Here is a 26,700-nt window from a genome sequence, read left to right on the forward strand (position 1 = left end):
AGCTTAATTATATATATATTTTTTTCAGCTCTTAAACAGTTGCAGTTTAAGTTATTTATCAGATGTTATAGCTAATTTGAAATATGCAACTGTTCAAGAGCTAAAAAAAAAAAAAAAAAACACAAGTAAAAAGGTCTAATTAAGCAAATAAAAAAAAATAAAAAAAAAAAACTACACAATCAGGCAGCAATACACAACGAGAAGATACAACTGATAAAACTAAAGCAGAAAGGTTGCAAATCAAAGCATACAAAACGTAGCTGTAGTCATTAACATCTTTACAACTATCCATGACGGGAACAATGACACACACTCACACACATATAAAGGAGACTGCATAACCAATCCAGTAGGTTAAAGACAATACCCACCCCCGTGATTTCAATATAGCGATCTTGGACTGACTAATAAAAGCGTATCGTTAAAGGGTTTTATTTAATTATATTTCACTCCTTATCAAAAATTGAAAGCTCTGCTAAATGTTAGAAAAAATATTCTGTATTCTATATTTGATATCGGGTTTATTAATGGTTTGATTTCAGAAAAAGATATGACTTCTTAATAAAGCTTAATTATTATTTATTTATTTATTTATTTATTTATTTATTTATTAAGGGTGCAGAAACAACCCCAGCCCAACATAAAAACAGTCTACTTATTTATTTTGCACCCACAGAGGGCGCTCAAAACATAAACTACTCCTCCAAATGCTTCCCTTCCGTTTGATTTTGTCATATCTTGATGCGGTCTGTTTTTTTATGGTGGAGTCAAAGGTTAGAAGTAACAGTGAGTAAGTAGCTACAGCCAGTGGGAACTACCCAGGAAGAAGACAGTCGTTGCACTGACTGTACAATAAATAGTATAATTTAAGGTCTGTCGTCCTGGGCTTACCATCGAGTTATACTAAATCTATTCAGAGGCTGGGTTCGAAAGGCACATACGACGTGGAAAATACATGTAACAAAGGTAAAAAGAAAATGTAACCGTTTTTGTTAATTAGTGCATGCAACATTTGGAGAGCTTAGCGGTACATTTTTTTTACTTATTTTTTGTTGCTGGAGTTTTTTGTGTTTGTATTAACCAACGAATCACAGCTGGGAATTAATTCTGTTATTGCCGCTATCCATATGTTCTTTATTGCCGCTATCATTATGTTCTTATATGCTGGCTTAACCGCTCCCGTGAATGAGACATGTTTTTTGTATAAATTTGTATTGTTCTTGCCTGAGCACATTGGAGCATGTAGTGTGGTAATTCAATAAAAAAAAATTGGTAATATTAGACTATATAAGTACATTGTTTTGTTTGTTATATATATATAAAAGTTTACATACCGCAGTGGAAATGTAGAAATATCTTGAAAACAAGGAATTATAGGACAAATCTTGTAGCAAAAGTTTAGGTTTTGTGGATGGCGAAAAAAAGTTACAAGAAATAGATGTCTACAAATATTTATTTTAGCAATGTTTTTTATAATACTCCAAAAAATGCGAATTCAAAGGTATTCATACACTTTGATGCTATGATAGTGTTGTCAACAACGTGCTAGACTTTTCAATATGAATGCATAACCTAATTCTAGAAAACTCTAAAAAAAAATGCTGGATTGTAGGTGAACATTCTTAGTATAAAAGGGTTAGGTATAGGATGATTGTTGTCATTACCAATAAGTGAACATGGGAAAACAAAGACCTGGGGCAGAAAATGATTTATTGTCATAACAACAGAGCTGGAGAATGATACAAGAAGATTTCCAAGCAGTTGAGTATCCCAGTTTCAACTATTGTTTCTATTATCAAGTACTGTCACAATGCTTCCTTGGTCAGGAAGAAAGAAGGTTCTTTCACCAAGAACAAGTAGAAGAATTGTGAGGAAAGATATTCAAAGTGAACTGGCTGCAACTGTGACTGGGGTTAACATTTCAACCACAGGTCGAGTATTGCATGGTGAAGGGCTCAATGGTCGCAGGCCAAGGAAAAAGCCACTCTTAGGAAAACATCACAAGGACAATTGCTTAAAGTTAGCAAAATGGCATTTGAATGATGGGTATGTGTTGAGGTCAAAGATTTTGTGGAGCGATGAAACAAAAATTGAGCTTTCATCATGCAGGTGAGGCATACAAAGAAAAGAACACCATACCTACTGTCAGGCATGGAGGTGGTAAAATCCTTCTATGGGCTGTTTTCCCTCTAGTGGCACAGGAAATGTAGTTCCAATACATGGTAAAATGGATTCCATAGCATATCAATAGATATTGGCCAATCATCTGAAACCCTCCAGTATAAAACTTAAATCTGCTTCAGAATGGTTAAAGAAGACTGAAATCAAGGTTCTGGAATGGCCTAGGCAATGTCCTGATCTAAATGCGATTGAGAATCTTTGGTATGAGTTGAAGAAGGCTGTGCACAAGAGAAGTCCTTGGAATTTGAATGAACTGGAACAATTTAGTGTTGAAGAATGGTCAAAAATCACTAAAGAATCATGCCAAAAGATCATTGACAAATGTTGTAATCGTTTAAAAGAGGTTATTATTGCTAAAGTTGCCTCAACTAGATATCTGTTTATTTTTCTGAATAATAATACTTTTGAATACTTTAATGAATACTTTTGAATTAGCATTTTGGAGTTTTGCAAAAAAAAAAAAAAATTGCATAAATAATTTTAGACATCTTAAAAATGTGAAAATTAAAGCTATTCTGAGTTTTTGTGACTCCAGTTGTAAAGTTTAAAACTTCTTAATCCCACTGTTATGCCCAGTATTGTACAGTAAAAAAAAAAAAGAGAAATCCTTGGTATGGCTTTATAACTTTCTTGTGTGCGCTTTTCAGGGAACATGCAGTGTTGATCTGCCAGTTTGTTTACTTTCCCCAAAGGTGGCTTCAGACATCATGCAGGGCCTACTTCATCTCCTCTTTTTTTTTGGCTTGTTAATACAGGCCTTCACATGCTACAGTCCACTTCAAGATCCTTTATAATTCAGAACAAATTGATTTTTTTTGTCATCAGGTGGAATTTATGAAGGAAGAGGTGGAGGGTTCCCCTGAAGATGATGAGGCGACTGAACCGGAAGAAGGCCCTCCATTTGGTTCAAGAACTGGATGCTTTTCCTAAAGTTCCTGAAAGCTATGTGGAGACAACAGCAAGTGGAGGAACAGGTGCTGTCAGATACTGAATTTCGTTTGGGGGAGATACAGCCAGGGGCTGATCAGGGGAAGCTATATTAAGTGTAGCTTTTATTTTTTTATGGAAATAATATATTGACTATGCTTTACTGATATGGTCAGGATCCAAATTACAACTTGAACGGTTTGTGGGTTATACTGTATTAATTAAGTGTATTGCAATTTACAATTAAAGTGTGAATCGGATGTACAAAAAAATACACTTTCTTGATTTAGAGATCTATAAAAGAGATAACATGCTACACACCACTCTGTTTAATAAACCTACAGACCGTAATTCAACTGTGAATAGTCAACATCCAAGGTTTTTGCATATTAAACCATACTGCAGCACAGAAGAGCAATACATTAAAATCGGAGGAAATGTTTTCAAAATTCAAGATGCGCGGATATCAAGATCGCCTCTTAAAGAAAACCGTTCAGTAAGTTAAATATGTAGACAGGGATGTACATTTAAACGTGCAAGAAATTTAAAGAACACACTTGTTCACTCATTCAGTCCTAAATTGAATCCTCCACAAACTTTTGTTATCAGAAATCCCACAGTGGTAATTGTAAATGTGGCCATTGTATTCATTGCTCAAACACAAAATATATATCACACCCAAGATCAGGCAAAAAAAATCAAGATACATGGGTTTATTAATTGCCATGCAACTGGGCTGGCCTATAATATTGGTAAACCAGTTATTGCGAAGAGAAGCACGTTGGATATTCACCCTACAAACACTGGAACCACTTGGACTGAATGAAGATGTTAATCTATCCCCTAATTTAAGATATATACCAGATTTCTTTCTAATTGTAAGGGGCAAATGGATTACTGTGAAATGTGGCATTCTATATATTTGTATGAGTGCAGTTACAAATGTTGTAAATTCCGAGCCTGTTTTTTTATCCTTGTTTTTTGTTTTAGTATACTGATTAAGGTCATTCATGCTTTCCAATTGAGTGAAATTGGACCACATTATTATGGAATAACTAATGTAATCTTAGCTTCTTCTGCACACCAATATGATCGCAAATAATTGTAATAATTGATGATGCTAATTGGACATGCTCTTGATCATGGTTTTACTTATTGACTGTATATATAAACATTGTTAATATTTAAGTCAATCAACTATTTAACCTAAAGATACAATGAGTATTCATTTTTTAATAGATTATCACGTGCAACCAATTGTCATACCTATGATAGTGGGTGCGGTATGTATTTAAGGTCCGAGATGCACGTTTCATGTACTGCTCTGAAGACATGTTGTTGAAACGCGTAAACTAATTTTTGTAGGTATAAACACTTTGTTTTGTTGAAACCTTGATTGTGGATTTTTGGGAGTTGTCGTCTTTTTCCTTTCTGTGCCTTACGGCTGGAACAGTACTTTTTTGTTACATTTTTTCCCAGGACAAGGCACCCCGCTTGAGAAAGGTTTGTAAACTTTCTTTTAGTGGTGGTACACACATCCCTATAGCTATATTTATATTAACTATAAATCTGGACAAAACCTGATTTCATTCAAGTAATTTTTGTGTTTTAAAAGAAATCTTGGTAATAAAATGAACGTGTCTTTTTTTTTTATTTCCAGTTTCTTTAATAGCCTTTACAACCATGGCTGTGTTAGCCATTTTGGAGTTCTTTGTGTATCAGCATACCTGGATGAAATATGAATATGAAGTTGACAAAGATTTTTCCAGGTATGTTTTTTTATAACTTCTTGTATTGCTTCCTTTTGTATTAAATGTGCCTCCTATGGTGAGAGCTGTGGCGACCTAATCAGTTTAAAGTCATACTTTACGCATTACTTATTTTGGTACAGAAACAATGGGAACCAGATTAGTCTATGATTTGGCCAGTCCAGCCCTTGCCATTAACAATATCTAGACTATACCACATTCTGACATTGGTATCCGCAGGGCATGATCTGATTTGTTTTGAAAGAACTAGTAAGTTAGCTGTTACAGCATCACCCGTAATCTGACCCAGACTTTGTTTAGTATTTGTTTAAGCCAGTTTAGACCCTGTAGGACATAGTAAAGACAAGGTGGCACGCCTAAGAATTACGCTATTGTTTACTAACAGTGCCTGCTTCAATTGTATAGAGAGTACATATACATTAATACCACACCATTATTAAACTATTTGCGTTGCATTAAAAAAATCCTGCGTGTAACACTGCACGTTATTAGGGAGAGAGAAACAATTTCTTCCATTAGATTTATCTTTTTCAAAGCTTACTTGCAGCATTTTCCATGACCTGTTACTATTATTGTTCTAAATCAATTTATTTTCTCATTTACAGTAAATTAAGATTAAATATAGATATCACCGTTGCTATGAGATGCCAATGTAAGTACTTTGATTGTTACAAAGTTAACAAATATAATTGGTTTATTTCCCAAATAAAATGGTGTTAATTAAAGATGACTCCAGCTTACTAAGTTAAATTAAAAAGTACAAATACCACTAAGTTAACTTGTCTCATCAATATTGTGTGTTTAGCAACTACTTTTAAAAATGTTTCTAGTTTGTAACTGCAAAATGCTTGCATGAACTGTTTAATGAAGTAAAAACCTACATCTATATTGTAACAGTGGAAAAATGAGTTAAGGAATGCAGTGTTGACATTCATATATTTTCTTCCCCTAGATATTGGTGCAGATGTGTTAGATTTAGCAGAAACAATGGTAGCAGCATCAGATGGTCTAACATATGAACCAGTAAGTAACCACCTCGACAGCGCTGAATAGTCGAATACAAAAGTGACAGTCGACTTCACTAACTGCTTTGTGTGGATGAAAGCGCTGTTGTAATCATTAACATAGGATTTACATTTTAGAACATTTATTAAATAGCTTTAGCAAATTCCAAGCACTTTTAAAACATTGTGCATAAACAGCAAAGTGTTACAAAACAGTACCTTCACAAATTGAGCATCAGACATGATCAAATAAGTGATGTATTAATGTTGTGTTTTTAAATGGCGACGAGTCGACCTGTTCAACTATTAATCAAATTAATGGTTGTTTTATCCCTGTACTGTATGCTTCGTAACTGAAGCCTGGAACAGCAAACCATTTGGTAAGGAAATATCCAGGAACTGCATGGCAGAGGGAGAATAGGAATCAAATTGAACTCTTATATGCAGAACCACATACTGTAATGCCCAAGTCAGATGCTGTAGATTTGTAATGCAGTGCGTTCATTCGAGAGTTTTAATGTCCCATTCCAAAAAGAAACACTAAAGGCACCCATCTAATGTGCTGCTGTTCAACGACAATCTGTGTGTGCTCTTGTTCAGCCAGTAGCAGAGCTCTGTTCACCAAAGCCATGTTACAATTTGTGACAGCATATACAGATTTTATAATTGAACTTGTGAAGATGTTTCTGAAATGGGTAAAAAAACATCAAATTAATCTGTATCCCTGTTGCTTTTGGGGGAGGAAAAATTAAGGGCCTTGCTGTAAATTATACTTTGTGGTTAAGTTGGGAAGCAACTGTTGCACCCTGTTCAGATAAATACATGTACATATTTTAACCATTATTTATGTGAACCTTTACTAATTGTGTATTTAACAGGTTAATTTTGACCTTTCACCTGTGCAAAGAATTTGGCAAAGGTAAGGAATGTATGCTATTTATTTAATTCTCAGATAGTTGGTTCCCACACCTCCAAAAATGTTTGGATGAAAAATCACTTGAATTTCTGACTAATATCTCTTCTCAATATCCTTCAGAACACTGCTACACATTCAGAGTCGACTGCGAGAAGAGCATTCGCTTCAAGATGTATTATTTAAAAGTGTTTTTCAAGGAGCTCCAACATCCTTGCCTCCAAGGTTGGTGCCCACACAGTTCAGCAGTTTAAAAGTAGTATTGTGTTATCTTGTGACCTTGGATTGCAGATGGAAATATTCCCTTGCATGCTACATTGAGTCCAGGTTTTAGTGAAGTTGCATTTGCAGCATATGCCCTATTTTTTACTGTTACACAAGCATAGCCGCTCATTAGAGCTGTGCTTGATAAATGATCAGGAGTATGTTGTAAAGAGAGAATTATAAAATTAGCAATGCAGCCACTGTTTAGCATTGCATCCCTGACTCTTATGTTGATTTGAATCTTTACCAGAGATCACCATACAATGACAAATGTAAACAGGCTCACCGCCTGTTCTTATATAATGTAACGGAACACATTCTTGATCTCCTTTTGTAATCTTGTACAGTATGGTTTGCTCTTTTTGGAAAGTTTTGCGGCCTTCATCTCTGTAACTGATACAGTTTTCATCCTACAGTACAGCTGCAAATAACCCATTGTTCTAACAAAGGTTTTGTTCTGTGTGATGTCTCTGAGCACACATTGTTCATTAGTTCCTTGTACATCTATTGCACTAGCTGTTCAAAGCCATTAATGTTTTTTTGGATTTACATTTGAATGTACCTGTGACAGGATAGCGTCACGGCCAAGGCTGGTGAGTAGCAGGAAGCAGAGCCAGTGGAAAGCTGCAGTTAGAGCTGTTGCTTATTTACACACAGTAGGAATGAATTAAACAGAGAAGCAAACAAAACACAGGAACAAAAGAAAGGTTAAAATAAAAGGTTTAATCAAAAATAAATCATTGAAACAAACAGCCTTTATTTTTCAGGTTGGGCATTCACCTTCACTGAACTTTTTGACCTCCCTAAACTCATCCACAAACAAAGGATCTGTCTCCTTTTTTTTACCTTATGGTTGGGGCTGATTGCCCATTAAATCATCCACACCCAGCCACATTCCAGACGTGGGTTTGGTAGGAATGGGATTTTAACACCACTGCCAAACTTAAATTTAAGCTAGTCAAACTTTATTTTCACAGCACCAAAACCACACTATTTGCATGTGTAGGGCCCCTGCCCTGCCATAGTACCATCCAATGCTTTGAGACAGATAGGGATGAAGGGTCTTTCTCCCACTTTTAAAACAAGAGTATGCAATTGTATTAACCTTTTTACTGCATGTTGATCTGCTTGCAGGGAAGATCATCCTTCACAGCCCCCTAATGCTTGCAGGATACATGGACACCTGTATGTCAACAAAGTTGCAGGGAATTTTCACATAACAGTGGGCAAGTATGTTGTTTTTCAAGATGCCATTATTTTAACTTGCATGTTTCGTTTTAAGCTTGACACTGGGCTTGCATATAGTGTAGTGCTGAATTACCTTTTAAAAGAAAACTGCTGCACAAAGTAGCTCATTTTGAAGCAACCCTGAATGAGAAGCATTTTGACTGTTTCGTTCCCTACTCTATAACAAATCAAGTGAATCAATTATGCAGTTACATCATTTTTGTAAATTCTTTGATACTATGCCACAGTGGACAGTAATAATCCAAATATTTCGTGCTGTGTAGTTGTATGCCAGTATGTACTTTAATTCACTAAAGTTTTTTTTTTTTTTTTTTGTAGGGCAATTCCTCACCCGCGAGGCCATGCTCATTTAGCAGCTCTTATTAGCCATGATAGTAAGTTGGCTCATTATTAAATACAGTGTTTTGGATTAGATTTTTTTTTTTTTGCACTTTGTTGTACACTCTTGATTTATGGACATTGTAAAAAGAGTTTGTAATTGTAGTGGGGCATTGAAGTGATTCTGATGCACATAAGTTACAGCATTTGACCTCATGATGGAACTTTCGGTTGCTAGGTATCTAAATATTTTTCAAAGATTAAGGGATGGGGAGTTTTCTGTTAAATTAAATTAACTTCAACAGAGGCTAAATGACTCTGGTATCATTTTAAAACATGTTTCAAGGCTTTCCAACAACAACCAGCTCTGCAGCAAAATTCTGATAATTATGTGCAATGCAGATGCTTTTTTTTCTTTTTTTGTGTGTGTGTACAGCCTTCCCTTGATTTGTTCTTGTGTTGCAGCTTACAACTTCTCACATCGAATAGATCATTTATCTTTTGGGGAGGAAATTCCAGGAATTATTAATCCTTTGGATGGAACAGAAAAAATCTCTGTAGAACGTGAGTTATTTTAAAAACAAACCAATTGGGACAGAGAGGAAACCCTTTTAGTATTTGCCTCTGCCCATTGCCCCATTCCGTTTCAGCAAAGAGCCTTTGGGAGTCAGTAGAATGTATAAGATGATCAAAGGAAGATTAACCCTTTATCAATCACACTTGCTTCTGTATGCCGATAGTGTCAACTCAAACCTGTAGGTCAGTGACATGCCTTTACTTGTGCTGTTTCAGATAATCGCATGTTCCAGTACTTCATCACAATTGTGCCAACGAAGCTAAAAACATACAAGATCTCTGCAGATACTCACCAGTTTTCAGTCACAGAACAGGTATGTAAAAGGAGATCAGATGCAGGTGCTATTATGTACAAAACGATTTGTTACGATAAATGAGTAGAATTAAATTATCTTTTTGTCCCTGTGAAAGTTAGTGTTTGTGTTAATTGGCCCTCTACAGTACAGAGCTGTGTTGAGTTAAGTTAGTGTTAGACCTAGTATTTGCAGACTTAGCTTGGACCAAAACACATTATTTCGGCCTATAAAAAAAATAAAAAATACCCAGGAGAAATGTAGTTATCATCAAACGGCATGTAATCCACAATCTTTACAGGACTGTCGCTCTCATACTGACTGCATTTCACTCTAACAGCCCACCCTGGAATGTATGCATTTATGCGTAGACAAGCTGATAGAGGCAGTTTTCCAATTTTAGGTTCCATATGCCTACTCACATGTTCATAAGTCCTTTGTATATTTTATAATAATGGTTTGACAGGGAAAGAACTATAGCATGTGTCTTTTCTGGATCAGTGCAGCCAACTTAGTCAATTAACTTTGGCCGCTGAGCGTTCACAACCAGACTGAGTGTAAGTTACTACATGATTTATAATGTTTATGCTCACCTGTTGCCTGCTTCCGATCTCATTTAACATTTTACTGCTGCTTGTGCACCAGTACCTCGTATTTCTAGCTGGATGTGCTTTTCTTCAGCATGTTCTGTTTGGCAGCCTATTTGTCAGCTAAGGCAGCTGATGCATTTTCCACAAATCCAGAACAGTCACAACCTTGTGAGCCTTTCTAGATATCAAAATCTTTTAAATGCAGAATTGTAACTCCCCTTGAGACACTTGTTTATCTACTGCTTGGGAGGAAATCCTTGCAAAAAGGAATAAGTGGAGGTTGTCATACATATGCTACACTTCATACTTTTCCTTATATCTGGAAAACTGCATCCGTTTGTCACGAAACTTGATTGTAATGTTAGTTTGCGTAAGTTATTGAGTATCTGGTTGGGGGGGGGGGGGGGGGGGGGGATGTCTCTGTTAATCCATCCGTCTTAATGTGACAATTCAAGAATATTTCTGTACAGTGGCGGCGCTAGGATTTACTGGGCCCTGGTGCATGACTGAAGTAGACAACCCCCCCCCACCCCCCCCCAAAAAAAAGAAGTGTGCTTTGCAGCTGCAGCACAACCTGAAGAAAACCTTTTAAAAATAAGTACATCAGCAGCAAAATTTTCCAACAAAACATATTTTGTTGTTATTTTAAGATGACTGTGAACAAGACAGTAATCAATCAAGTAATGGTATGTCCAAACATTTTAATAAATCAATTATGTAACAAGATTAATCAAGTTAAATAATAACTCAATTTAGTTAATATTGAAACATAGCTTAAAATTGGTCACAAAAATGTATTAATCGTAGGCATCATTTGGATTTTTAAATGAAAGTACAAAAGTTGGTATGAAAACGTGAAAAAAATAAAAAACACGTCTGCATCTAGCCCTGTTTCTGTATCTGGATAGCTCTAGTTTTGAAGTGACAGCTGTGGCATGGGATGTATGTTACAGACATACCACTTTGTGTATGTTATGCTCACCCTCGGCTAACCTATGCTCAGCGCTGCGTGTTAGTGTTAAGGGTATTTTTTCTGGAAATAATGTTAAATACAAGTGCAAACCCACTGTATTAATGCAACTTATCTTTTTGTCTTTTCAAGTTAGCTGCTTAAAGATAACTGCAAAGCTACATATAAATCCAGAATTTGTGACATATTGGAAATGTTTAGAATACGATGATGTACTGTAGCTAGTTTGGCAATGCCTTGACATATGCAGTACATTGCAAGTTCCTGTTGCATTCATTTAATTGATTTTATTGGTTTTGATCATTGCACATTAGAGAAAAGATGGGGAAGGTGTAGTGTCTCGTATGTTTAAAAAATAGCTCACATTATTAAGCTCAATACTTTTTAGATGTTCCGTATAAAATGCTATCAGTGTAATATATCTGTTTTAAGTAGTGTACAGATGGCTAAATTATGGAAGGGTGTTTTTAATGTAAAATGCATGTTCAGGGAGAACAGGGACTTCAAGACAAGTATGGAGAAGAACAATAAGAACAACTGTTTTACCCACAGGAACGTGTAGTAAACCATGCAACAGGCAGTCATGGTGTGTCGGGTATATTCATGAAATACGACATTAACTCACTCATGGTGACGGTGACAGAGCAGCACATGCCGTTCTGGCAGTTCCTCATCCGCCTCTGTGGCATTATTGGAGGGATCTTCTCAACAACAGGTATTCTTTTCAATTGAAGTTTGTTTTAGATTTTTTTTTTTTTTTTAACTTTAATGTTATAGGTTTACTATCGCTACTAAATCATGACTGTTCTATAATATCTCCACAAAAAAGTACAGTACGTATTATAATAAGATCCAGTTCTACTTAAGATGTTAAAATATTCTAGAAGTTTTTATCTATATTCAAAATGAAATCTATTTTAATTGCAGAGTAACTGACACGTGGTCATTGAAGCCCTGCTATTTTGAAGCAGGTACAAAAAAAAAAACAGCAAACAGCTGCTCGGAACAGTAATTTAACTGCTCCTCCCTTCAACTAAGTTGATTCTTGTTAGTGTTGTGCTGTTACAGTTTACTGTTTGTTTGTTTGTTTTAAGGAATGGTACATGGACTTGTTGGCTTCTTAGTGGACATTGTCTGCTGTCGTTTTAAACTAGGTACTTACAAGCCCAAAGATGTAAGTATAATTTGTCTTTTTTTGTGAATTTTATTTTGTTAGTTTTACAGAACACCCTTTAGTGTTTACAACACACTACCAGCCATCTCTGTGTCTTTTGCTAAACGTATTGCTAAAATAGTTTTTTAACATATTGATTTTGTTTTGATATTTTAATTCACATGTCATAAATCAATTGAAGCATGAAGGCGAAATAAATTGGGAAAACTTCTTGTGAGGATTATGTTACTGTAACCACATTTGCTTTTTTAAATAGGGATATGCCTAATGCTGGTAAAGCATATCCCTACCTATCTTGAGGAGAGCTTCATGCATTGCCATGAAGATAAAAACATTTAACAAGAGAAATTAATTCACGTGTTGTAGCCCACGTTCTGATTTGTGCCGCGCATTAGCAACTTGTTTGTCTGGTTACCTTTTCAACACACACAATTATATAAAATATAATTAGTTCAAGTTTTACTACTTAAAATTTATATTTGTGTGTGTTTGTGGAACATCTAAAAGCTAAATTTCATTAACATAAGAACCACCTTTTACAATACATGTTTTTATTTTGAATAAAGATTTTGTCTTGAAGCTAGCCACAGCGCTTCAGCAGAAACATTTCGATCACAAAACTGCAAAGCAGCAGAGTGCTGCAGCTCCAGCTCCGATGTTACTTTCGTTTTAGATTTAAAAACTAATTTTTGTTTTTACAGTTTTGAATATACTTTGACCCGTTTACACACTATTGTTTTTAAAATGTTTATTTAATTATAGTTTTCAATTTTTGAAGTAGTGCTTTATATGTGGTAAGTTAGAAAATAAACTCTCATGTTTAATTTTTTATTTAAATATGGCGTTTCGGCTGTGCAGATGTTTGATATGAAGAGCTTGATTAAAACTTTTGAGTTCTATCGGATAGTTTGTCTTTCATTTTAATATTGATGATGTTTAAAATGTACGGTGATAATCACTGCCGTCGGCAGTTGTAGGTATGAGTATAACCGCGGAGATTCTAGTATTGAAGTAGTTCATAAATGTACATGTTGTGTGTGTCTTTTGGCGGGGGTGTATTTTGTACGGCCTTTCTGCTGGAGATTACCAAACGTGACCAGATTTTTACTGGTGCGACACGACAAATTCTTTGCGAAAACACAGTGCACACCAGAAGCGATCACAGAAATGACGCGACAGCTGGAAATTTGCCAGACCTTTCAGAAAGTATGATTACTAACAAATGTAGGAATGTAGGTATTTGTAAATCTTTTATTAATGTTATGATAGCTGAATTTATTTGAAATGTATACCATTGCTAAAGACATCCTTTCATTTACACGTAAAGGATGAAAAGCTGGAAGTTAAGAAACCTTAAGTGTTTTCCTACAGTATATGGCAAATAATAATGTCTTGTATGCTGTGATCCACTGTACATTACATACCTGTTCAGTAGTTGGTAATGGCACCATCTATCTGAAGTACTTGTTACATGGACAGCGTCCTCAGTGCCATTTATGTTCTGCTGTTAAACTGCAGAAGCAAAATCAATAAATTAACTTGTTGGTTTAACTTATTGTTAATTTTACATTATCACCTTATTACGAATTCTTAGTGGTTGCCCAGCATTCATTCACTTTAAATCTAAAAGTGTAGTCAAATGTGCACATCAGCACATAGTTTTCAGAAGGTTGAAATTTGAGATGCTCCCTAGTTAAGTGGCCAATCAGGATGAAATGTTCAGTGAACCAGGAAAGCGTGCACTTACTGTCTAAGTGATGTCACAGCACATTAGCCTTTTATGAAGCTGCTCGATTATCCTGCCTCTAAGGATATGATGGCTGCGGTCATACAAAGATAACCTTGTTGTGATGCACACCTACAGTGTATTTCACCAATATACTTGTGTTACGTGTTCTCCTCCTCTTGTTTTCTTAGGTCAGTCTCCTGGATGGACATGTGAATAACCACACACCTCTGATAACAGAAAACAACAAGCACTAGCTTATGAACCATCATTCCCTTCTTGCCAGAAATTTCTTCCAATTTTTATATGAAATGCAAAGTGGTTTCACAAGACACTGGTAGGCTACAAAGAAATACAACTTTTGAAAAAGAAAACACTTGGGTACTCTTTTGTACACTGAACATGTCTAATGATCTTTAATTTGGGAGAGTGGAAGGCTTGGGACCACCACTGAAAAATAACAGATTTTGTCCACCTATTGCTAGACAGATTAAATTTAAAGATGCAGTAGAATTTTTCAGATGCATGGATGTGTCTTTAACAGAATAGGAAATCTTCTGCCTTGTTTTTCAACTAAGAAAAATCATATAATTCAGTGTCCATGTTCATAATAATATATTTATTAAGCAGTTGGCACCACAGGTTGTAGATACGAAGTTCTGCTATCCACAAGGTAGCCTGTTAATATAAAACAGATTTTAATGGTAGCATAGTGAAACGTACATATGCAAGGTTACAAAGAATATTCAGAAAGATGATGGCTGCATCTTTACCTTTTAAAAAAGAACAGTATTTTGTCAAGTCTTATCAGTTTCACCTGTCAACTGTAATAAATGTTGAACAGAACAGTCCTTGAAAGTAAGTTGTTGCCTCTGCTGTATTGACACGTCATGATTTTAAAAGAGAATTTTCACAGACGTTATACCGACATCAGATAAGAGGTGCCAGAACAAAAGCGATATAAACCTGAACCTAAGGACCTGGAGGACAAACCGCTTCTGACATCGATGCTCTTGGGCAGTTCATTCCACCTTCTTGGACCTGTCTGGTCCACTGTATAACCAGGAACAAAGAACAAAGTGCATGATTTCAAGTTTCAGGATGAATCATTTCTGTAAATAAAAACACATCCATGAAACTTGACCATAGAAAGAAAGTAATCGCGAGGAATGTGCAATGCACAGTGGTGATTCTTTTCTCTCCTTCACTCACATCTTGTCCAGAATTTTAAGTGACCCCCCCAAGTAGGAAACAGTAGCCCCCTAGAATTAAGTCTTGTTTTGCAGGAACTAGCTTTACAGACGTACAGTCCCTTTTGATACTGAGTAACATAAAATTAATCTTGCCGTTTTTTCAAGGGAAATATTGCCAAATATTTGTTTTCTTACCTGTTTTTCATAAACATCCATATAACATTTTCCCTTGTTGTCCTGGTCTTTAAATGCAAAAGTGAAAACATCTTTTAAGTTGGTGTATATTAAAAATACACGTCTCTGTGTGTGTGTTCTGTTATTATTTTTCATTCATTTTCCTATGCAGAGCCTAAATTAGGAACAAAAAAGGGACAGTTCTGATTTTTCAAGTTTTAGTTTCACAAGCTGTATGTACAATTCTCAGTGTGTAGTAGTGAATCTCCTGTTTGAGAAATTATTAAATGGAAAAACTGGAACAGTGAAATTGACACTGGAAAAAAAATGATATCCTGACCATATTTTGACTTTTGTCTGGTTATTTAAGTTTTCTATAGAACCTTTTTTTCTATTCCTTTTCATTCTGTATTTTAAAGCACTGTACTGTTGCCTAAGAGAAACACATTTTGAGGATACATTTAGACTTCTTTAATTGTCTTTAATTTAAATCTTATAACTAATACATCCACTGTGGACTACCTTCCCTGAAGAAGCAGTCAAGGATTGGTTTTTAAGTTGGTAAATTGGTTCACTAAAACTAGTCAATTTATTTGAGTGCTTTATTTTCTAAAAGGTGAGCTAGTCATTGGTTGCTTATAAAAAAAAAAAAAAAATCCAGTTTTACATTGTTCACAAAGTACCACAGCGTATATAAAGTATGCAGCAGCCCTGAAAATTGTGATACACCATAACTATGGAAAATGATACAATTTATAACATTTTTAAGTAGTGTGCTTATGTTTTCAAGCACGTGTATTGGGAAATTATTTATGTAAGATGACCTCACACAGCCAGAGAAATGTTATTTGGCCCTGTAGTCCTGTCAGGATCCAAATGAAACTGGACCAGTCTACAGCAAACCAAGGCTGACAAGGTCCTATAAACTAGCATTTTGGAACATTAATAGCAATAACCAATAGCTGTTAAGTTTAAAGCTAATGTAGCTGATATAGTGAAAACCAAGATGTGATGTATATTTTCTTGAATATGAACTTAGCTATTCTTTCAGTGCACAAGAGCAAAGAGGTATCTTGAAGCTGTATTTTTTTGTTGCTGTTTTTGAGAGCAAGAGAGCAAACCTGTAAATTATATTGCATACGTTTGACTACATTCATTCAAATAAACTCCACATACATTTATACATGGCACTGCTAAAAGTCTGCAGTCAACAGTAGCTTAGTTTATTTTTGTGTAATTACAATTATGCTTTAGGAAGAAATATTTTAAGACTTCCCAATATATTTATATATATATATATATATATATATATATATATATATATATATATATATATAGATAGATAGATAGATAGATAGATAGATAGTTAGATAGGATATATATATTTAAAGTTCACATTTTGTGTTGTTGAATACTCGTTCTCACACGTGGTCTTCAACAAGAGTGTAGTCATAATATATATATATATATATATATATATATATATATATATATATTATATATATATATATATATATATATATATAACTTCCACCACCTAAATTGGATTTAAAATAAAATTAAACTGACAATGTCTTCTCTAACACATTTGGAATTTTTTTTTTTTTTTTTTTTTTCATTTATTGAAAATCTTGTTTCAAGACTGGGCCTTGCAAAATTGGAAGATGTCCCCACATGTTAATATAGTGACAAAAGAATAACCACCACATTCGTAAGTATAATAACTATCTTGGTAAGTTATTGTATATACAAATACGGGACCTTTTGTCTATCAGCCTTTCAAGGATATTATTACAAAAAAGTATGGTACAGATAGATTTTAAGACCCCTTGATATTACACAGAACTTTTTTGCCGAGTACTGGTTCTAAGATGGGGGGCAATAGCACATTCAAAAATGTCCTCTTCCAAATGACACTGACAAAGCAATGTTCCCCAGACCAGGGGACCAATTAATTTACATGAATGCTGCTCTTAGGTGCGTGGGGTTATTTTTGACGTAACTTTGACATGAGCTTGTGTCCACGCTAACAGCGTGTACCATTATACAACGAAATGAAGTGATGGTAAGGAGAACAAAATAGGTAATTATATTAGTTCCATACAGAGTATAAGATTGCTTCTGGAGTTCTAATAAAATTGATTAAAGTGGCATGGGAAAAACAGGTTGTACCAAGACCGCCGAGCAGGCAGGGGCTTTATACCAAAAGAAAAAGATTCTTCAAGCATCAGTCAGTTTCACCCATTTCCTTGTTAAATGTGGAAGACGAGATTTTCTTCAGCATTATTGCTCAGAGATTGTCAATTTACCTATTAAATAACTGCTTCATTGATGCTTCAGTACAAAAGGCCGGCATTCCAGGTTTCCTGATATCCGTAGAACAAATCAGGGTGATCTGGCAAAATTCAATCAGCTAAAAAAGAGGAAGGAGCTCCATGTGACATTCCACATGAAATAATTTGGGCAGCATTTGATTTTTTCAGTCTACCGATGACAATAACACATTTAGTGAAAGCCTACTTTGGAGATTTGCAATTTAGTTTTTAAGCTTCTGAATTCAGCACTACATGGCAATGTCTAGAAGTTGGAATAATGCCAGGATGCACCATTTCTCCATTGGCTTTTACCATGTAAGTAATCATTAGGGCATCAAAATCGGTAGTGGAAGGAAAGCGCTTGGTTTCTAGAATGCGACAAACACCAATTCAAGAATACATGGATGACATGACAACCATGACTACAATAGCAGCCTGCACGAATTGGTTATGGGGCAAATTAATCAATAACATTGAATGGGCACAATTGAAATTCAAGCCCACTAAATCAAGGAGCATCTCTATAGTTAAAGGTAAAGTAGTGGATAAAAACTTCTCCTTTATGGCACAAGGCAGCCCCAGCTCAACAGAGGAAGCTGGTAGTCAATGAGGTGCGTAAAGGCTGTTTCCCAGGCCAAGCAGGGAGAATGGATGAGATGGGAAAGTATGGAACAATGTAAGATTGGCTGGCAAGACCTCCAGATAATGGAAGAGAGCAGGTTCAGTTTCCTCATCATGTTTGATGTCCTCCCATCACCACAGAACCTAAATCTGGGTAGGAGAGGATCCATCATGTCCTTTGTGTTCATCACCAGCAGCATTAAGGCACATTTTGACAGGATATAAGATGGGTCTTAGCCAAGTTTTCTTGGCATCATGACCAGGTGTTGTGTTGTTTGGCCTTAGCATTGGAAGACAAACATAACATGGCCAATAAGTTGCCACCAGTTCCACCAAAACATTACACAATGACAACATTCCTCCATCCAGGGGAGCAACCACCTAGAAAAGGTATTAAAACCAAGCCTCATCTAGGACAACTGGAAGTTGCTAGAAACTGGAAAATGCTGGTAGATGCTGGTCTACAGCTTATTTTTCCACCTGAGATCACCACCACTAACCTTCGACCAGATATTGTATTGTGGTCTGGATTAGCACACCTCGTTCACCTGGTAGAGGTGACATATGAGAGGTAAAAACTTTACTATGCTCAACTAGCTGCTGAAGCGGAACAGCGAGGATGGAGAGTCCAGGTTTACCTAGTGGACGTGGGTTGTCGAGGATTTGTGGCACACTCTACAACTGGGTTTTTCAGAGAGGTTGGATTCAGTGGTCAACAGTTGCGCCGCACAGTGAAGAACTTATCTGAAGCAGCAGAGAGAAGCAGTAACTGGCTGTGGTTGAGACAGAATGATTCTGGTTGGGGATTTCAAGCGCAATAGAAAGAAAGCAATGTTGATGCAAAGGTAAGTCAGCTGGGCTGAGATGAGTGGGGGACGCCAGAGTCATTGTCGAGCTTTCTTGCAGTGTTGTGGGCTAGTCGACGAAACACCAGGTGCTGGGGAGACCACACTGTGGTTGATCCCTGGAGCCAGCATCACAGCCGTTGTCATGATGCGCCAGGGAGGCAAAATAAGCTGATCCCTGGAGCCAGCATTACATTTTAGCCATCTACATCATCAGATGGAAGGAAACACAAATGGATGGAAACGCAGATGGATCACATTAATTAACTATAAAACTTCATCTTAGTTGGTGCTTATCTTGGCGAGCGTCAAGTCCTAAAATCAGCATGAAGTTTTAACATCTACTCTCATGTAATGGAAATCATGTACTTTATAATTATAATTTGTTTTAATTAAAAATACAAATAAATAAATGCAGGATTTGTACCAATATACTGTGTTTTTACAGTAGAAGTTCTTGATACATTTTCTTCCCCCTACATTAATAAAATAAACCATAATGCTCACGCTTACCTTTACAGGCATGTTTATGTTGCATTTGCAGTCACACAGTATTGAAAGCAGTAATACTACCAATACAAATGAACAACCTCTTTTAGTAAATATATCAAAAGTTCAGAGGGGGTCCTCAGTCAGGATGCCTAATGTCATGGGGCTGCCTTGAGTCAAGAAAGTTTGAGAAGCCCTGTCTCAGCTTACACCTGGGAGAGACTAAGGTACAGGAATCTACACTACTTGACATCCAAGATTAAATCTGTGAAGTAGAGTATTATTAGATTCCAACACACTATAAATAAGTAGCACCTGCTGTATATATGTTATTGCTTTAGATCCTCGACTGAACCCCCCACCAGGTTTGGCATAGCACTTGGTTCAATCTTTGGGGCTTTTTGTAAGGATCCAGTTTTTAAACAGATCCTTTGGTTTATGATACTAATGGCACCAAATAATAAAACTACATGGAAGGCAAGGCAAAAAAAAATGTGAGAATGTGGCTTTAGCCAGCAATTAAATAAATGACTAATTAAGACTCTAGTCACAGGTGTATAAATATGATGATCAAAGGTGTTGTAAAGGTTGATTAGGATTGATGTTGGTGTTAGAGGTAAAGGTGCATGTTTTTGTGTTCCATATTCCAGGCTGGGCTGGGCTGTCCCGGGCTGACCAGTCTTTTGATTACAATTTCCTAAGTTTTGTAGAACCTTTTGTTTTGGCCCTTGTGCCTTGTCATTTTGTCAAGAGTGTTTTGTGAAGTGTTTGTACAGTTGTTTTTTTTTTGTTCATTAAAAAGCACATTGAAACTGCAAGCTCTCTGTGTCTGAGTCTACCCCCTTCCTGGTACTAACAGCCTGGCCAGTGACCTGTCCTGTCAAACACCCAGATAAGAAATCAATATCTAGTGTCATGTTTCTCATGTGTGTCTGTGGGTGGCTTGTGTGTATCCCTCTTACTCTCAATTTGATTGCTCAACCTCTTAAATGTGTTTGTTCACCAGGCCATGCCAGTAGAATAGAAACAACCAAGAATAGTGAAGGGGGAGTGTGAATAAACTTGGCAGAGTGCACTGCAACCATGTTTATTATTTGCAACAAACAAAAGTAAATCGTCTTAAAAAAACATTGCCTTAATTTTGACTTTTTGTTATGTTTGTTTATATTCAGTTGCTCATAATTATGAGCTTGAAATCCTGATGTCTGAGAATCCTCCAGCACCTAGTTTTCTATATAAAGAAAATACATTTCCTGTTTTTGGTACTGCAGGAAACAACCAGTCGAAAATATGTTTGTGCTGTAGCTAGTACACTGATAATTCAAAAGTGAGATTCTGTACAGACTGCTTTAAAAAACAACACAACTACGCTTTAGGATACATTACAAAAAAAATAAATAAAAAATCAATACAGATGCACAGATTGTTGATCACACAATTGGATTTGTTGCATATATCTTCAAGATAAAAACTCTATAAGAAAGAATGGGTATAAAAATAAAAAAAGACAAGTTGAAGTTTATCATGTGATGAAAACAAATTCCAGGGTACTTCTGTTTCAAAAGGAATGTTGCCCCTTCAAATGTAGCCGACAACCATTTCTTTCTTTTTCAACTGATCTTATCTTCTAAAATCTTTAGACCTTGTGAATTAAATTGAAGAACATCTTGTGAAGTGAGGAACTAGCAGCACTAACCGGAGGGCTGGGCTTGTGCAGGAATGAGTGCTGGTTTGTGGGTTTGCTGGTTCAATGCCGGAGGGTGCTGGATACCCTAAAATAAGACAGGAATTTGTAGCAGAGGCTGACTACAAAATACCAGATGTTCCGAGCCATCTGAGACCTGGCAATAAAAACGCGCCAGATGAACACCAGAAAGATGGTATTGAAGGCATAGCGGATGTTCCTCAACCTAGAAACAAAAAAAAAGTGAAACTAAAATGAAAAGGCAATAGTGACTTGGGTAGAGTTACCCTGAAGTTGGCAGTTACAAGAGTGAGCGGTGCCCAGTCATTTCTTGTACTAACTATACATTTAAAATATGAAATATATTACTAGTCAATGTACAATTAAATTATGTAAAGAAGAAAACTGACAACTTATCCAAAGCAAATTGAGACATCATCTAAAAACACAGTAAATATAAATTCAGAGATGCATTATGGGACAGTATATCTACAAGTTCCTTTATGTACCATGTCTTTGCTGGACAGGGTGTAATGGCAGCATGTCCCACAACTGTTCGATTTGGACATTCCTAGTTAACAAGATTCAAGATGTTTCAGTGTCTAAAGGCCCGTGGATATAAGTGTAGTAACCAGCAGCTGATCAAATGTTGGATTTTTTAAGGTTGGTTATTTATTGTGGTTCCTGTAACAAGATATGTTGTCATTTACTGTGGTTTTATAAAAAAAAATTTAAAAAAATGGGAGTGCAGAGAACGTGGGAAGTGAACAGCAAATGTAAAATTCAGTTTTTATTACAGTTACTTTTCTTTCAAATGTGTAAAGACTGCAGGCTACAGTAATGCTCCTTTTTAAGAATGAATGATTTGTACAGCAGATATCAGCTTTCCAAACACTAGTGCTTCGCAGTGATATTCTAGGTTTCAGTACCAAGTGCCTCGCTGTAAAAAGTACATTTCACTGCTTAAGGAGGCATTTGTTCACACCTCCAGCAAAGAGAAATCCCCTGCCATATATGCCTGGCACAGTGTGGATGCCATATGCTGTTGATTAATTTCTAAACTGCAAATCAGCAGTGCATTTGGGCACAGTGTCACCGCCACTACAGCCCTTAATTCATATACTACACAGTGCCAGATATTTGGTTTAAATTTACAATCTCAGTATAGGGGAATTGCACTTACTTCTTTAGATGTTGCCTTGCAGCTGGAAGCCCAGACATGTCCTCATTCAGAACATATTTCTTAGTCCCTATACAATAGTTCTCAATGTATTCTGGCCAGTGAAGCTGACGCACGTCAAAATTAAAGATCTGTAACATGAAAAGAAGAATACAAATATAAATAATTGAAGCGTGGCAATGAAAGAGCTTAAATTATTAATGAATAAAAGAAAAGTGTACACAAAGTTGTACATTAGATAATAATAACAGATTTATTTTATATAGCTCCTTTCATTACAGAAATCTTAAAGCACTTTATAGAAAGATTAAAACAAACCTAAAAACAAGAAACACATTACAAAAACACCAGTTGTTAAAAATAAGCCTTTAGTCCAGATTTAGAAGCCTCAGTAATTTCACAATCCTTCAAATGTCCAGGCAGGTTATTACAGAGGCAAGGGGCCATCAAACAAAAGACCCGATCGCCCACGATGAGCAGCCTTGTCCTCGGCACAAGCAGCTGGGCACTACTAGCAGGCCTCAAACTTTGCTGCATGTAAAGTTTTAAAATTTTGCAGCAAGATCTTATAATCGATTCTAAACTTCACTGGCAACCAATGAAGAGAGGAATGAATGAGATTGAAAATGAATAATCAGCAAATTTTTATAGCAAACGTGATTCTAAGAACTTATCAGCAAACCCAAGTGTTGTTCTCATCGACAAAGTGGCAATATTTGAATGATAGGTTACTGTAGTGAGCAGGCAAATCTTTCTTCCTGCAGTTTTTTTTTTTTTTTTTTAAAGCAAGTCAGTGTTATTTTAAGTTGAACTTTTATAGCTTTATTTCCAGGATGTAAATCAAAAATTCGGGAAGGATTTGCTCAGGCAACCAAAAAAAAAGACGGGTCACTCATAAATGGGAAACCGAGAGAATGGCAAACCACAGCACAAAGACATTTTCAGGTAAGGTAAAACCATTTATATTTGAAAAAGAATGCATGTACAACATTATAAAGTTTAAACTATAATACTGGATCTTTATTAGTTTAAGAATAATGGTTACTCATTTTTCGATTGAGGGGCCCAAGCCTCCTCCGTGCTATTTTTAGTGTTCCCACAAAAAGATTTTCTGTTTTTCAGGTTAAAGGGAATCTCCGATCTATTTTTTTTTATCTTTAAAAATAACTAACAGATACATTTTTTTCCGTTTCCTCACCAATCTTTATTTAAAATGTCTAAAGTAAATTGCCAACAATTAATTAAGATTTGATCATTTTATCTGCACTCTGGAACCAAAAATGGTCAAAGGTCAAAATTCAGGGTAATGCATTTTAAGAAGACCAATACACATTAAAATATGTGTTCTTAACCAGAGCTTGTGGTCTAAAAAAATGACTGTGCACTGAATTTTGTTTTGTGGACTTTTGGAAAGACATACCCCATTTGTTTTTGCATACACATACAAAAAAAAAACACAAATTATTGTCAAAAAATAATAAACATGTCTGCTTTTTTTAGTCTTGTATGGCACACAGACAAAAAACGAATATGGTGAACTTTCAATTTTACAGTTTTAAATTTCTATACATCTGGTCTCTGAAACAAAACCCAAAAAATAGCATGTTTTCTGGCAAAATATGAAGCTATAATGCAGAAAAGGCACTCCTGAGTAAGGGCTAGTCAGCACAGGATTTCCTACAAGAAATATTTTTTTGGATTTCTGAGAACTGCCTGTAGAGTGGTGTCATTTTTGCACATATGATCGTTTTCATCACCTCAGCTTCCTCTGCTGGTAAATGCATGATCGAGGAAGTTTTTTCTAAACAGAGTGAGGTTTAAAATATATTTGGAAGCAAACTTCCCTTTCACTCTAGGTGCTGACATTTTCGTGCATGCTGTCAGAACTGCCGTAAATTATACAAAGCATGATGCAAAACGTATGCAAATCAGCAAAACGGTAATAGTTCATCACGCACACATGACCTTTTCATAGCCAGAATTTTTTCATTGCGCCTCCCCCCCCCTACCCCCACAGTTCTGCCACCACTGCTCCAAACAATGAAGTCATATTCAGAGATGTATATAGTAAACACATTTATACAGGCACTATCTCATCGACACACTCAACCTTTTCTTTGCATTACAATGACTCTCTTGCATTAAAATCAGGGACATAAGGTACTGCTTAATTACATGACTGGGATTTGTAATGCTTAATACTGTCTGTTAAACAAGTACAGTCTGTTAAACAATAAATTCACAAACGCTGCAATTTACCAATTAAATCCATTTACTAAAGCAACTCACACGGTCCTCACATACTTTACATGTTGATTGCAATAAATTCATTTGTGGTTTAGAAGGGAGTTTAAAAACCTGAGCTGTCTTATAGTGTCCTGGAATAATGGGGTTAGGTGGCAACCCTGGAGCGGAGAAGTCATTTGTTGAGAGTAAGAAACACTTAATCTCCCTTAATATACCTTCTTGTCCTCAGGACTTAGTTGAGCCATTAGCATGGCCATGTTATCTGAGTTCCACTCCCACGACTGACTGCTGAAGTACTCAAGTAACATCATGGACTTATGAAGCCTGTTGAAAATCTTCATCATCCTGAAGAGAATAGGTAAGAAAGCGCTGCAAATAAGGTATGTCACCTTAATAAAACAGGATATCAAGACCTTTACAAAGCAGGTCCCTGTGAACTATATCAACAGCATGCAGAATGGCACTGGAACATTCATCTGCTCAAGATCAGTTCAACTAGTAAAGACACATTGTAGACGTTGCCTGTGATATTCGAAGACAAAAACATCACCTATCTGCCTTGTGTACATTATTCATATTAAACAAATGAAATGCAGTCCATTAGTCCTATATATATGATTAATTAACTAGCAGCCACCATATGTCATACTCACATTTTTCAGTGTGATACAGCAGTTGCTGATTTTCGAGGCACGCTGGTAGTGAGAGACTGTCACTTTTACAGCAGTAGCATGTATTTTGTGTATCACAAATTCATTGGTGCCTATTATGGCCAGCTGGTGGTGCCAAAGGCTGTTTTATTTAATTTCATAGTTAGAATTTTGTTTTTGGTTACCATTATAGCAGATTTGTGTAGTAAAATGGTCATTTTTAAGTGTTTATACAGTATATGGGAATTATGTTACAAAATATAAAGATCTAAATATATTATGATTCTTGATATGGTATAGCAAAAAAAAAAAAAAAATCACACATGCACTCTCCTGTAATGTTAATATTCCTAATCACAATGTTTAGTTTTTAATAACATAATCAATAACATGTTTATAGCTTGTATACGACCATGTATAAAGGATTCCTAAAGTGTTACAATTTTTCTTGTAAATCAGGAGGTATATATTTCATGTTACAGCTGTTAACCAAGTTAATTTGATGGTATCAATTTGCTATCATCATTTATTTTTACTTGGGAATTGTAATATTTAACCTACCTGGGTTTTTGTCCTGATAATCGCAGGTATAAGTCATAGAGGAATGCCGGGGCCTTGTGACTGACAGCGATCCAGTACTGGTTTATCAGGTAGTTGGATGTGATGTTGGCATTTGGTCTCCTAAAAGCTTGCTCCAGTGGGTTCCTCTTAAAGGTAGAAATAACAAGGTACTCTACAAACAAAACACAATGACAGACAGATTATAGTTTTGAGTGGTTTCATTGAGTACCCCCAGGTTTATAGGGATATTGTGCTTAAACACGTACAGTATCTACTGTACTCTGATAAGCTGCTTGTGAGTTTCTCTCAGACAATCCCTGGCTGTTTCACTCGCAAGCTTATTTCACCTCTGAAGGGTCGAAGAAAGTTAGTCGTCAGCTGGATTTAAAACAAAATAAGGGAACTATAGTATTCTATAGTATTGGACACAATGTCTCCTCATTGTATGTACTGTTTGCATATGCATCATTGATGCAAGTCAGGGCTACTGTTATCGAATGAGAACTTATATATCACTATATTGCTAAGCATCTGTCACTTTTGAAAGCACATGCATGTCAATTCATATTAGCACAGCCTCCGTGATATTATTGTCGTAGAGTCAATGGCCCGATAATCGTGGGTACTGGTATATTGCCCAACACTACAATAAAATACAAATATCAAAATAACATGTTGATTTTAGGTAATAAATAAGTGGAAGAGCGGTGCCCTACCACAAATAAAAAGTGCCCGGGTGCATGGGTGGTAATCACTGTCACTGAGTAATGGTCACCTTCCAGATCCAC

At 36.0% G+C, this 26,700-nt stretch overlaps 1 protein-coding gene and 1 pseudogene across 1 annotated transcript; one reads left to right on the forward strand and one right to left on the reverse strand.

The window, feature by feature from the left end:
* The first annotated feature begins 753 nt into the window (after window positions 1-753).
* LOC121319643 (endoplasmic reticulum-Golgi intermediate compartment protein 2-like) lies at window positions 754-15,651 on the forward strand. Its single transcript, XM_041257273.1, has 14 exons — window positions 754-966; window positions 3,007-3,155; window positions 4,769-4,877; window positions 5,483-5,529; window positions 5,830-5,900; window positions 6,760-6,800; window positions 6,918-7,019; window positions 8,193-8,288; window positions 8,625-8,680; window positions 9,090-9,188; window positions 9,417-9,514; window positions 11,606-11,768; window positions 12,148-12,227; window positions 14,145-15,651. The coding sequence occupies exons 2-14, from the start codon at window positions 3,047-3,049 to the stop codon at window positions 14,208-14,210; spliced, it is 1,137 nt and encodes a 378-aa protein (XP_041113207.1). The 5' UTR covers window positions 754-966; window positions 3,007-3,046; the 3' UTR covers window positions 14,211-15,651.
* A 4,835-nt stretch (window positions 15,652-20,486) lies between these two features.
* The window catches only part of LOC121319644, a 55,540-nt pseudogene continuing 49,326 nt past the window's right edge, over window positions 20,487-26,700 (reverse strand).

The sequence above is a fragment of the Polyodon spathula genome, chromosome 8 (assembly GCF_017654505.1).
Source record: "Polyodon spathula isolate WHYD16114869_AA chromosome 8, ASM1765450v1, whole genome shotgun sequence".
NCBI classification, from domain to species: Eukaryota; Metazoa; Chordata; class Actinopteri; order Acipenseriformes; family Polyodontidae; genus Polyodon; species Polyodon spathula.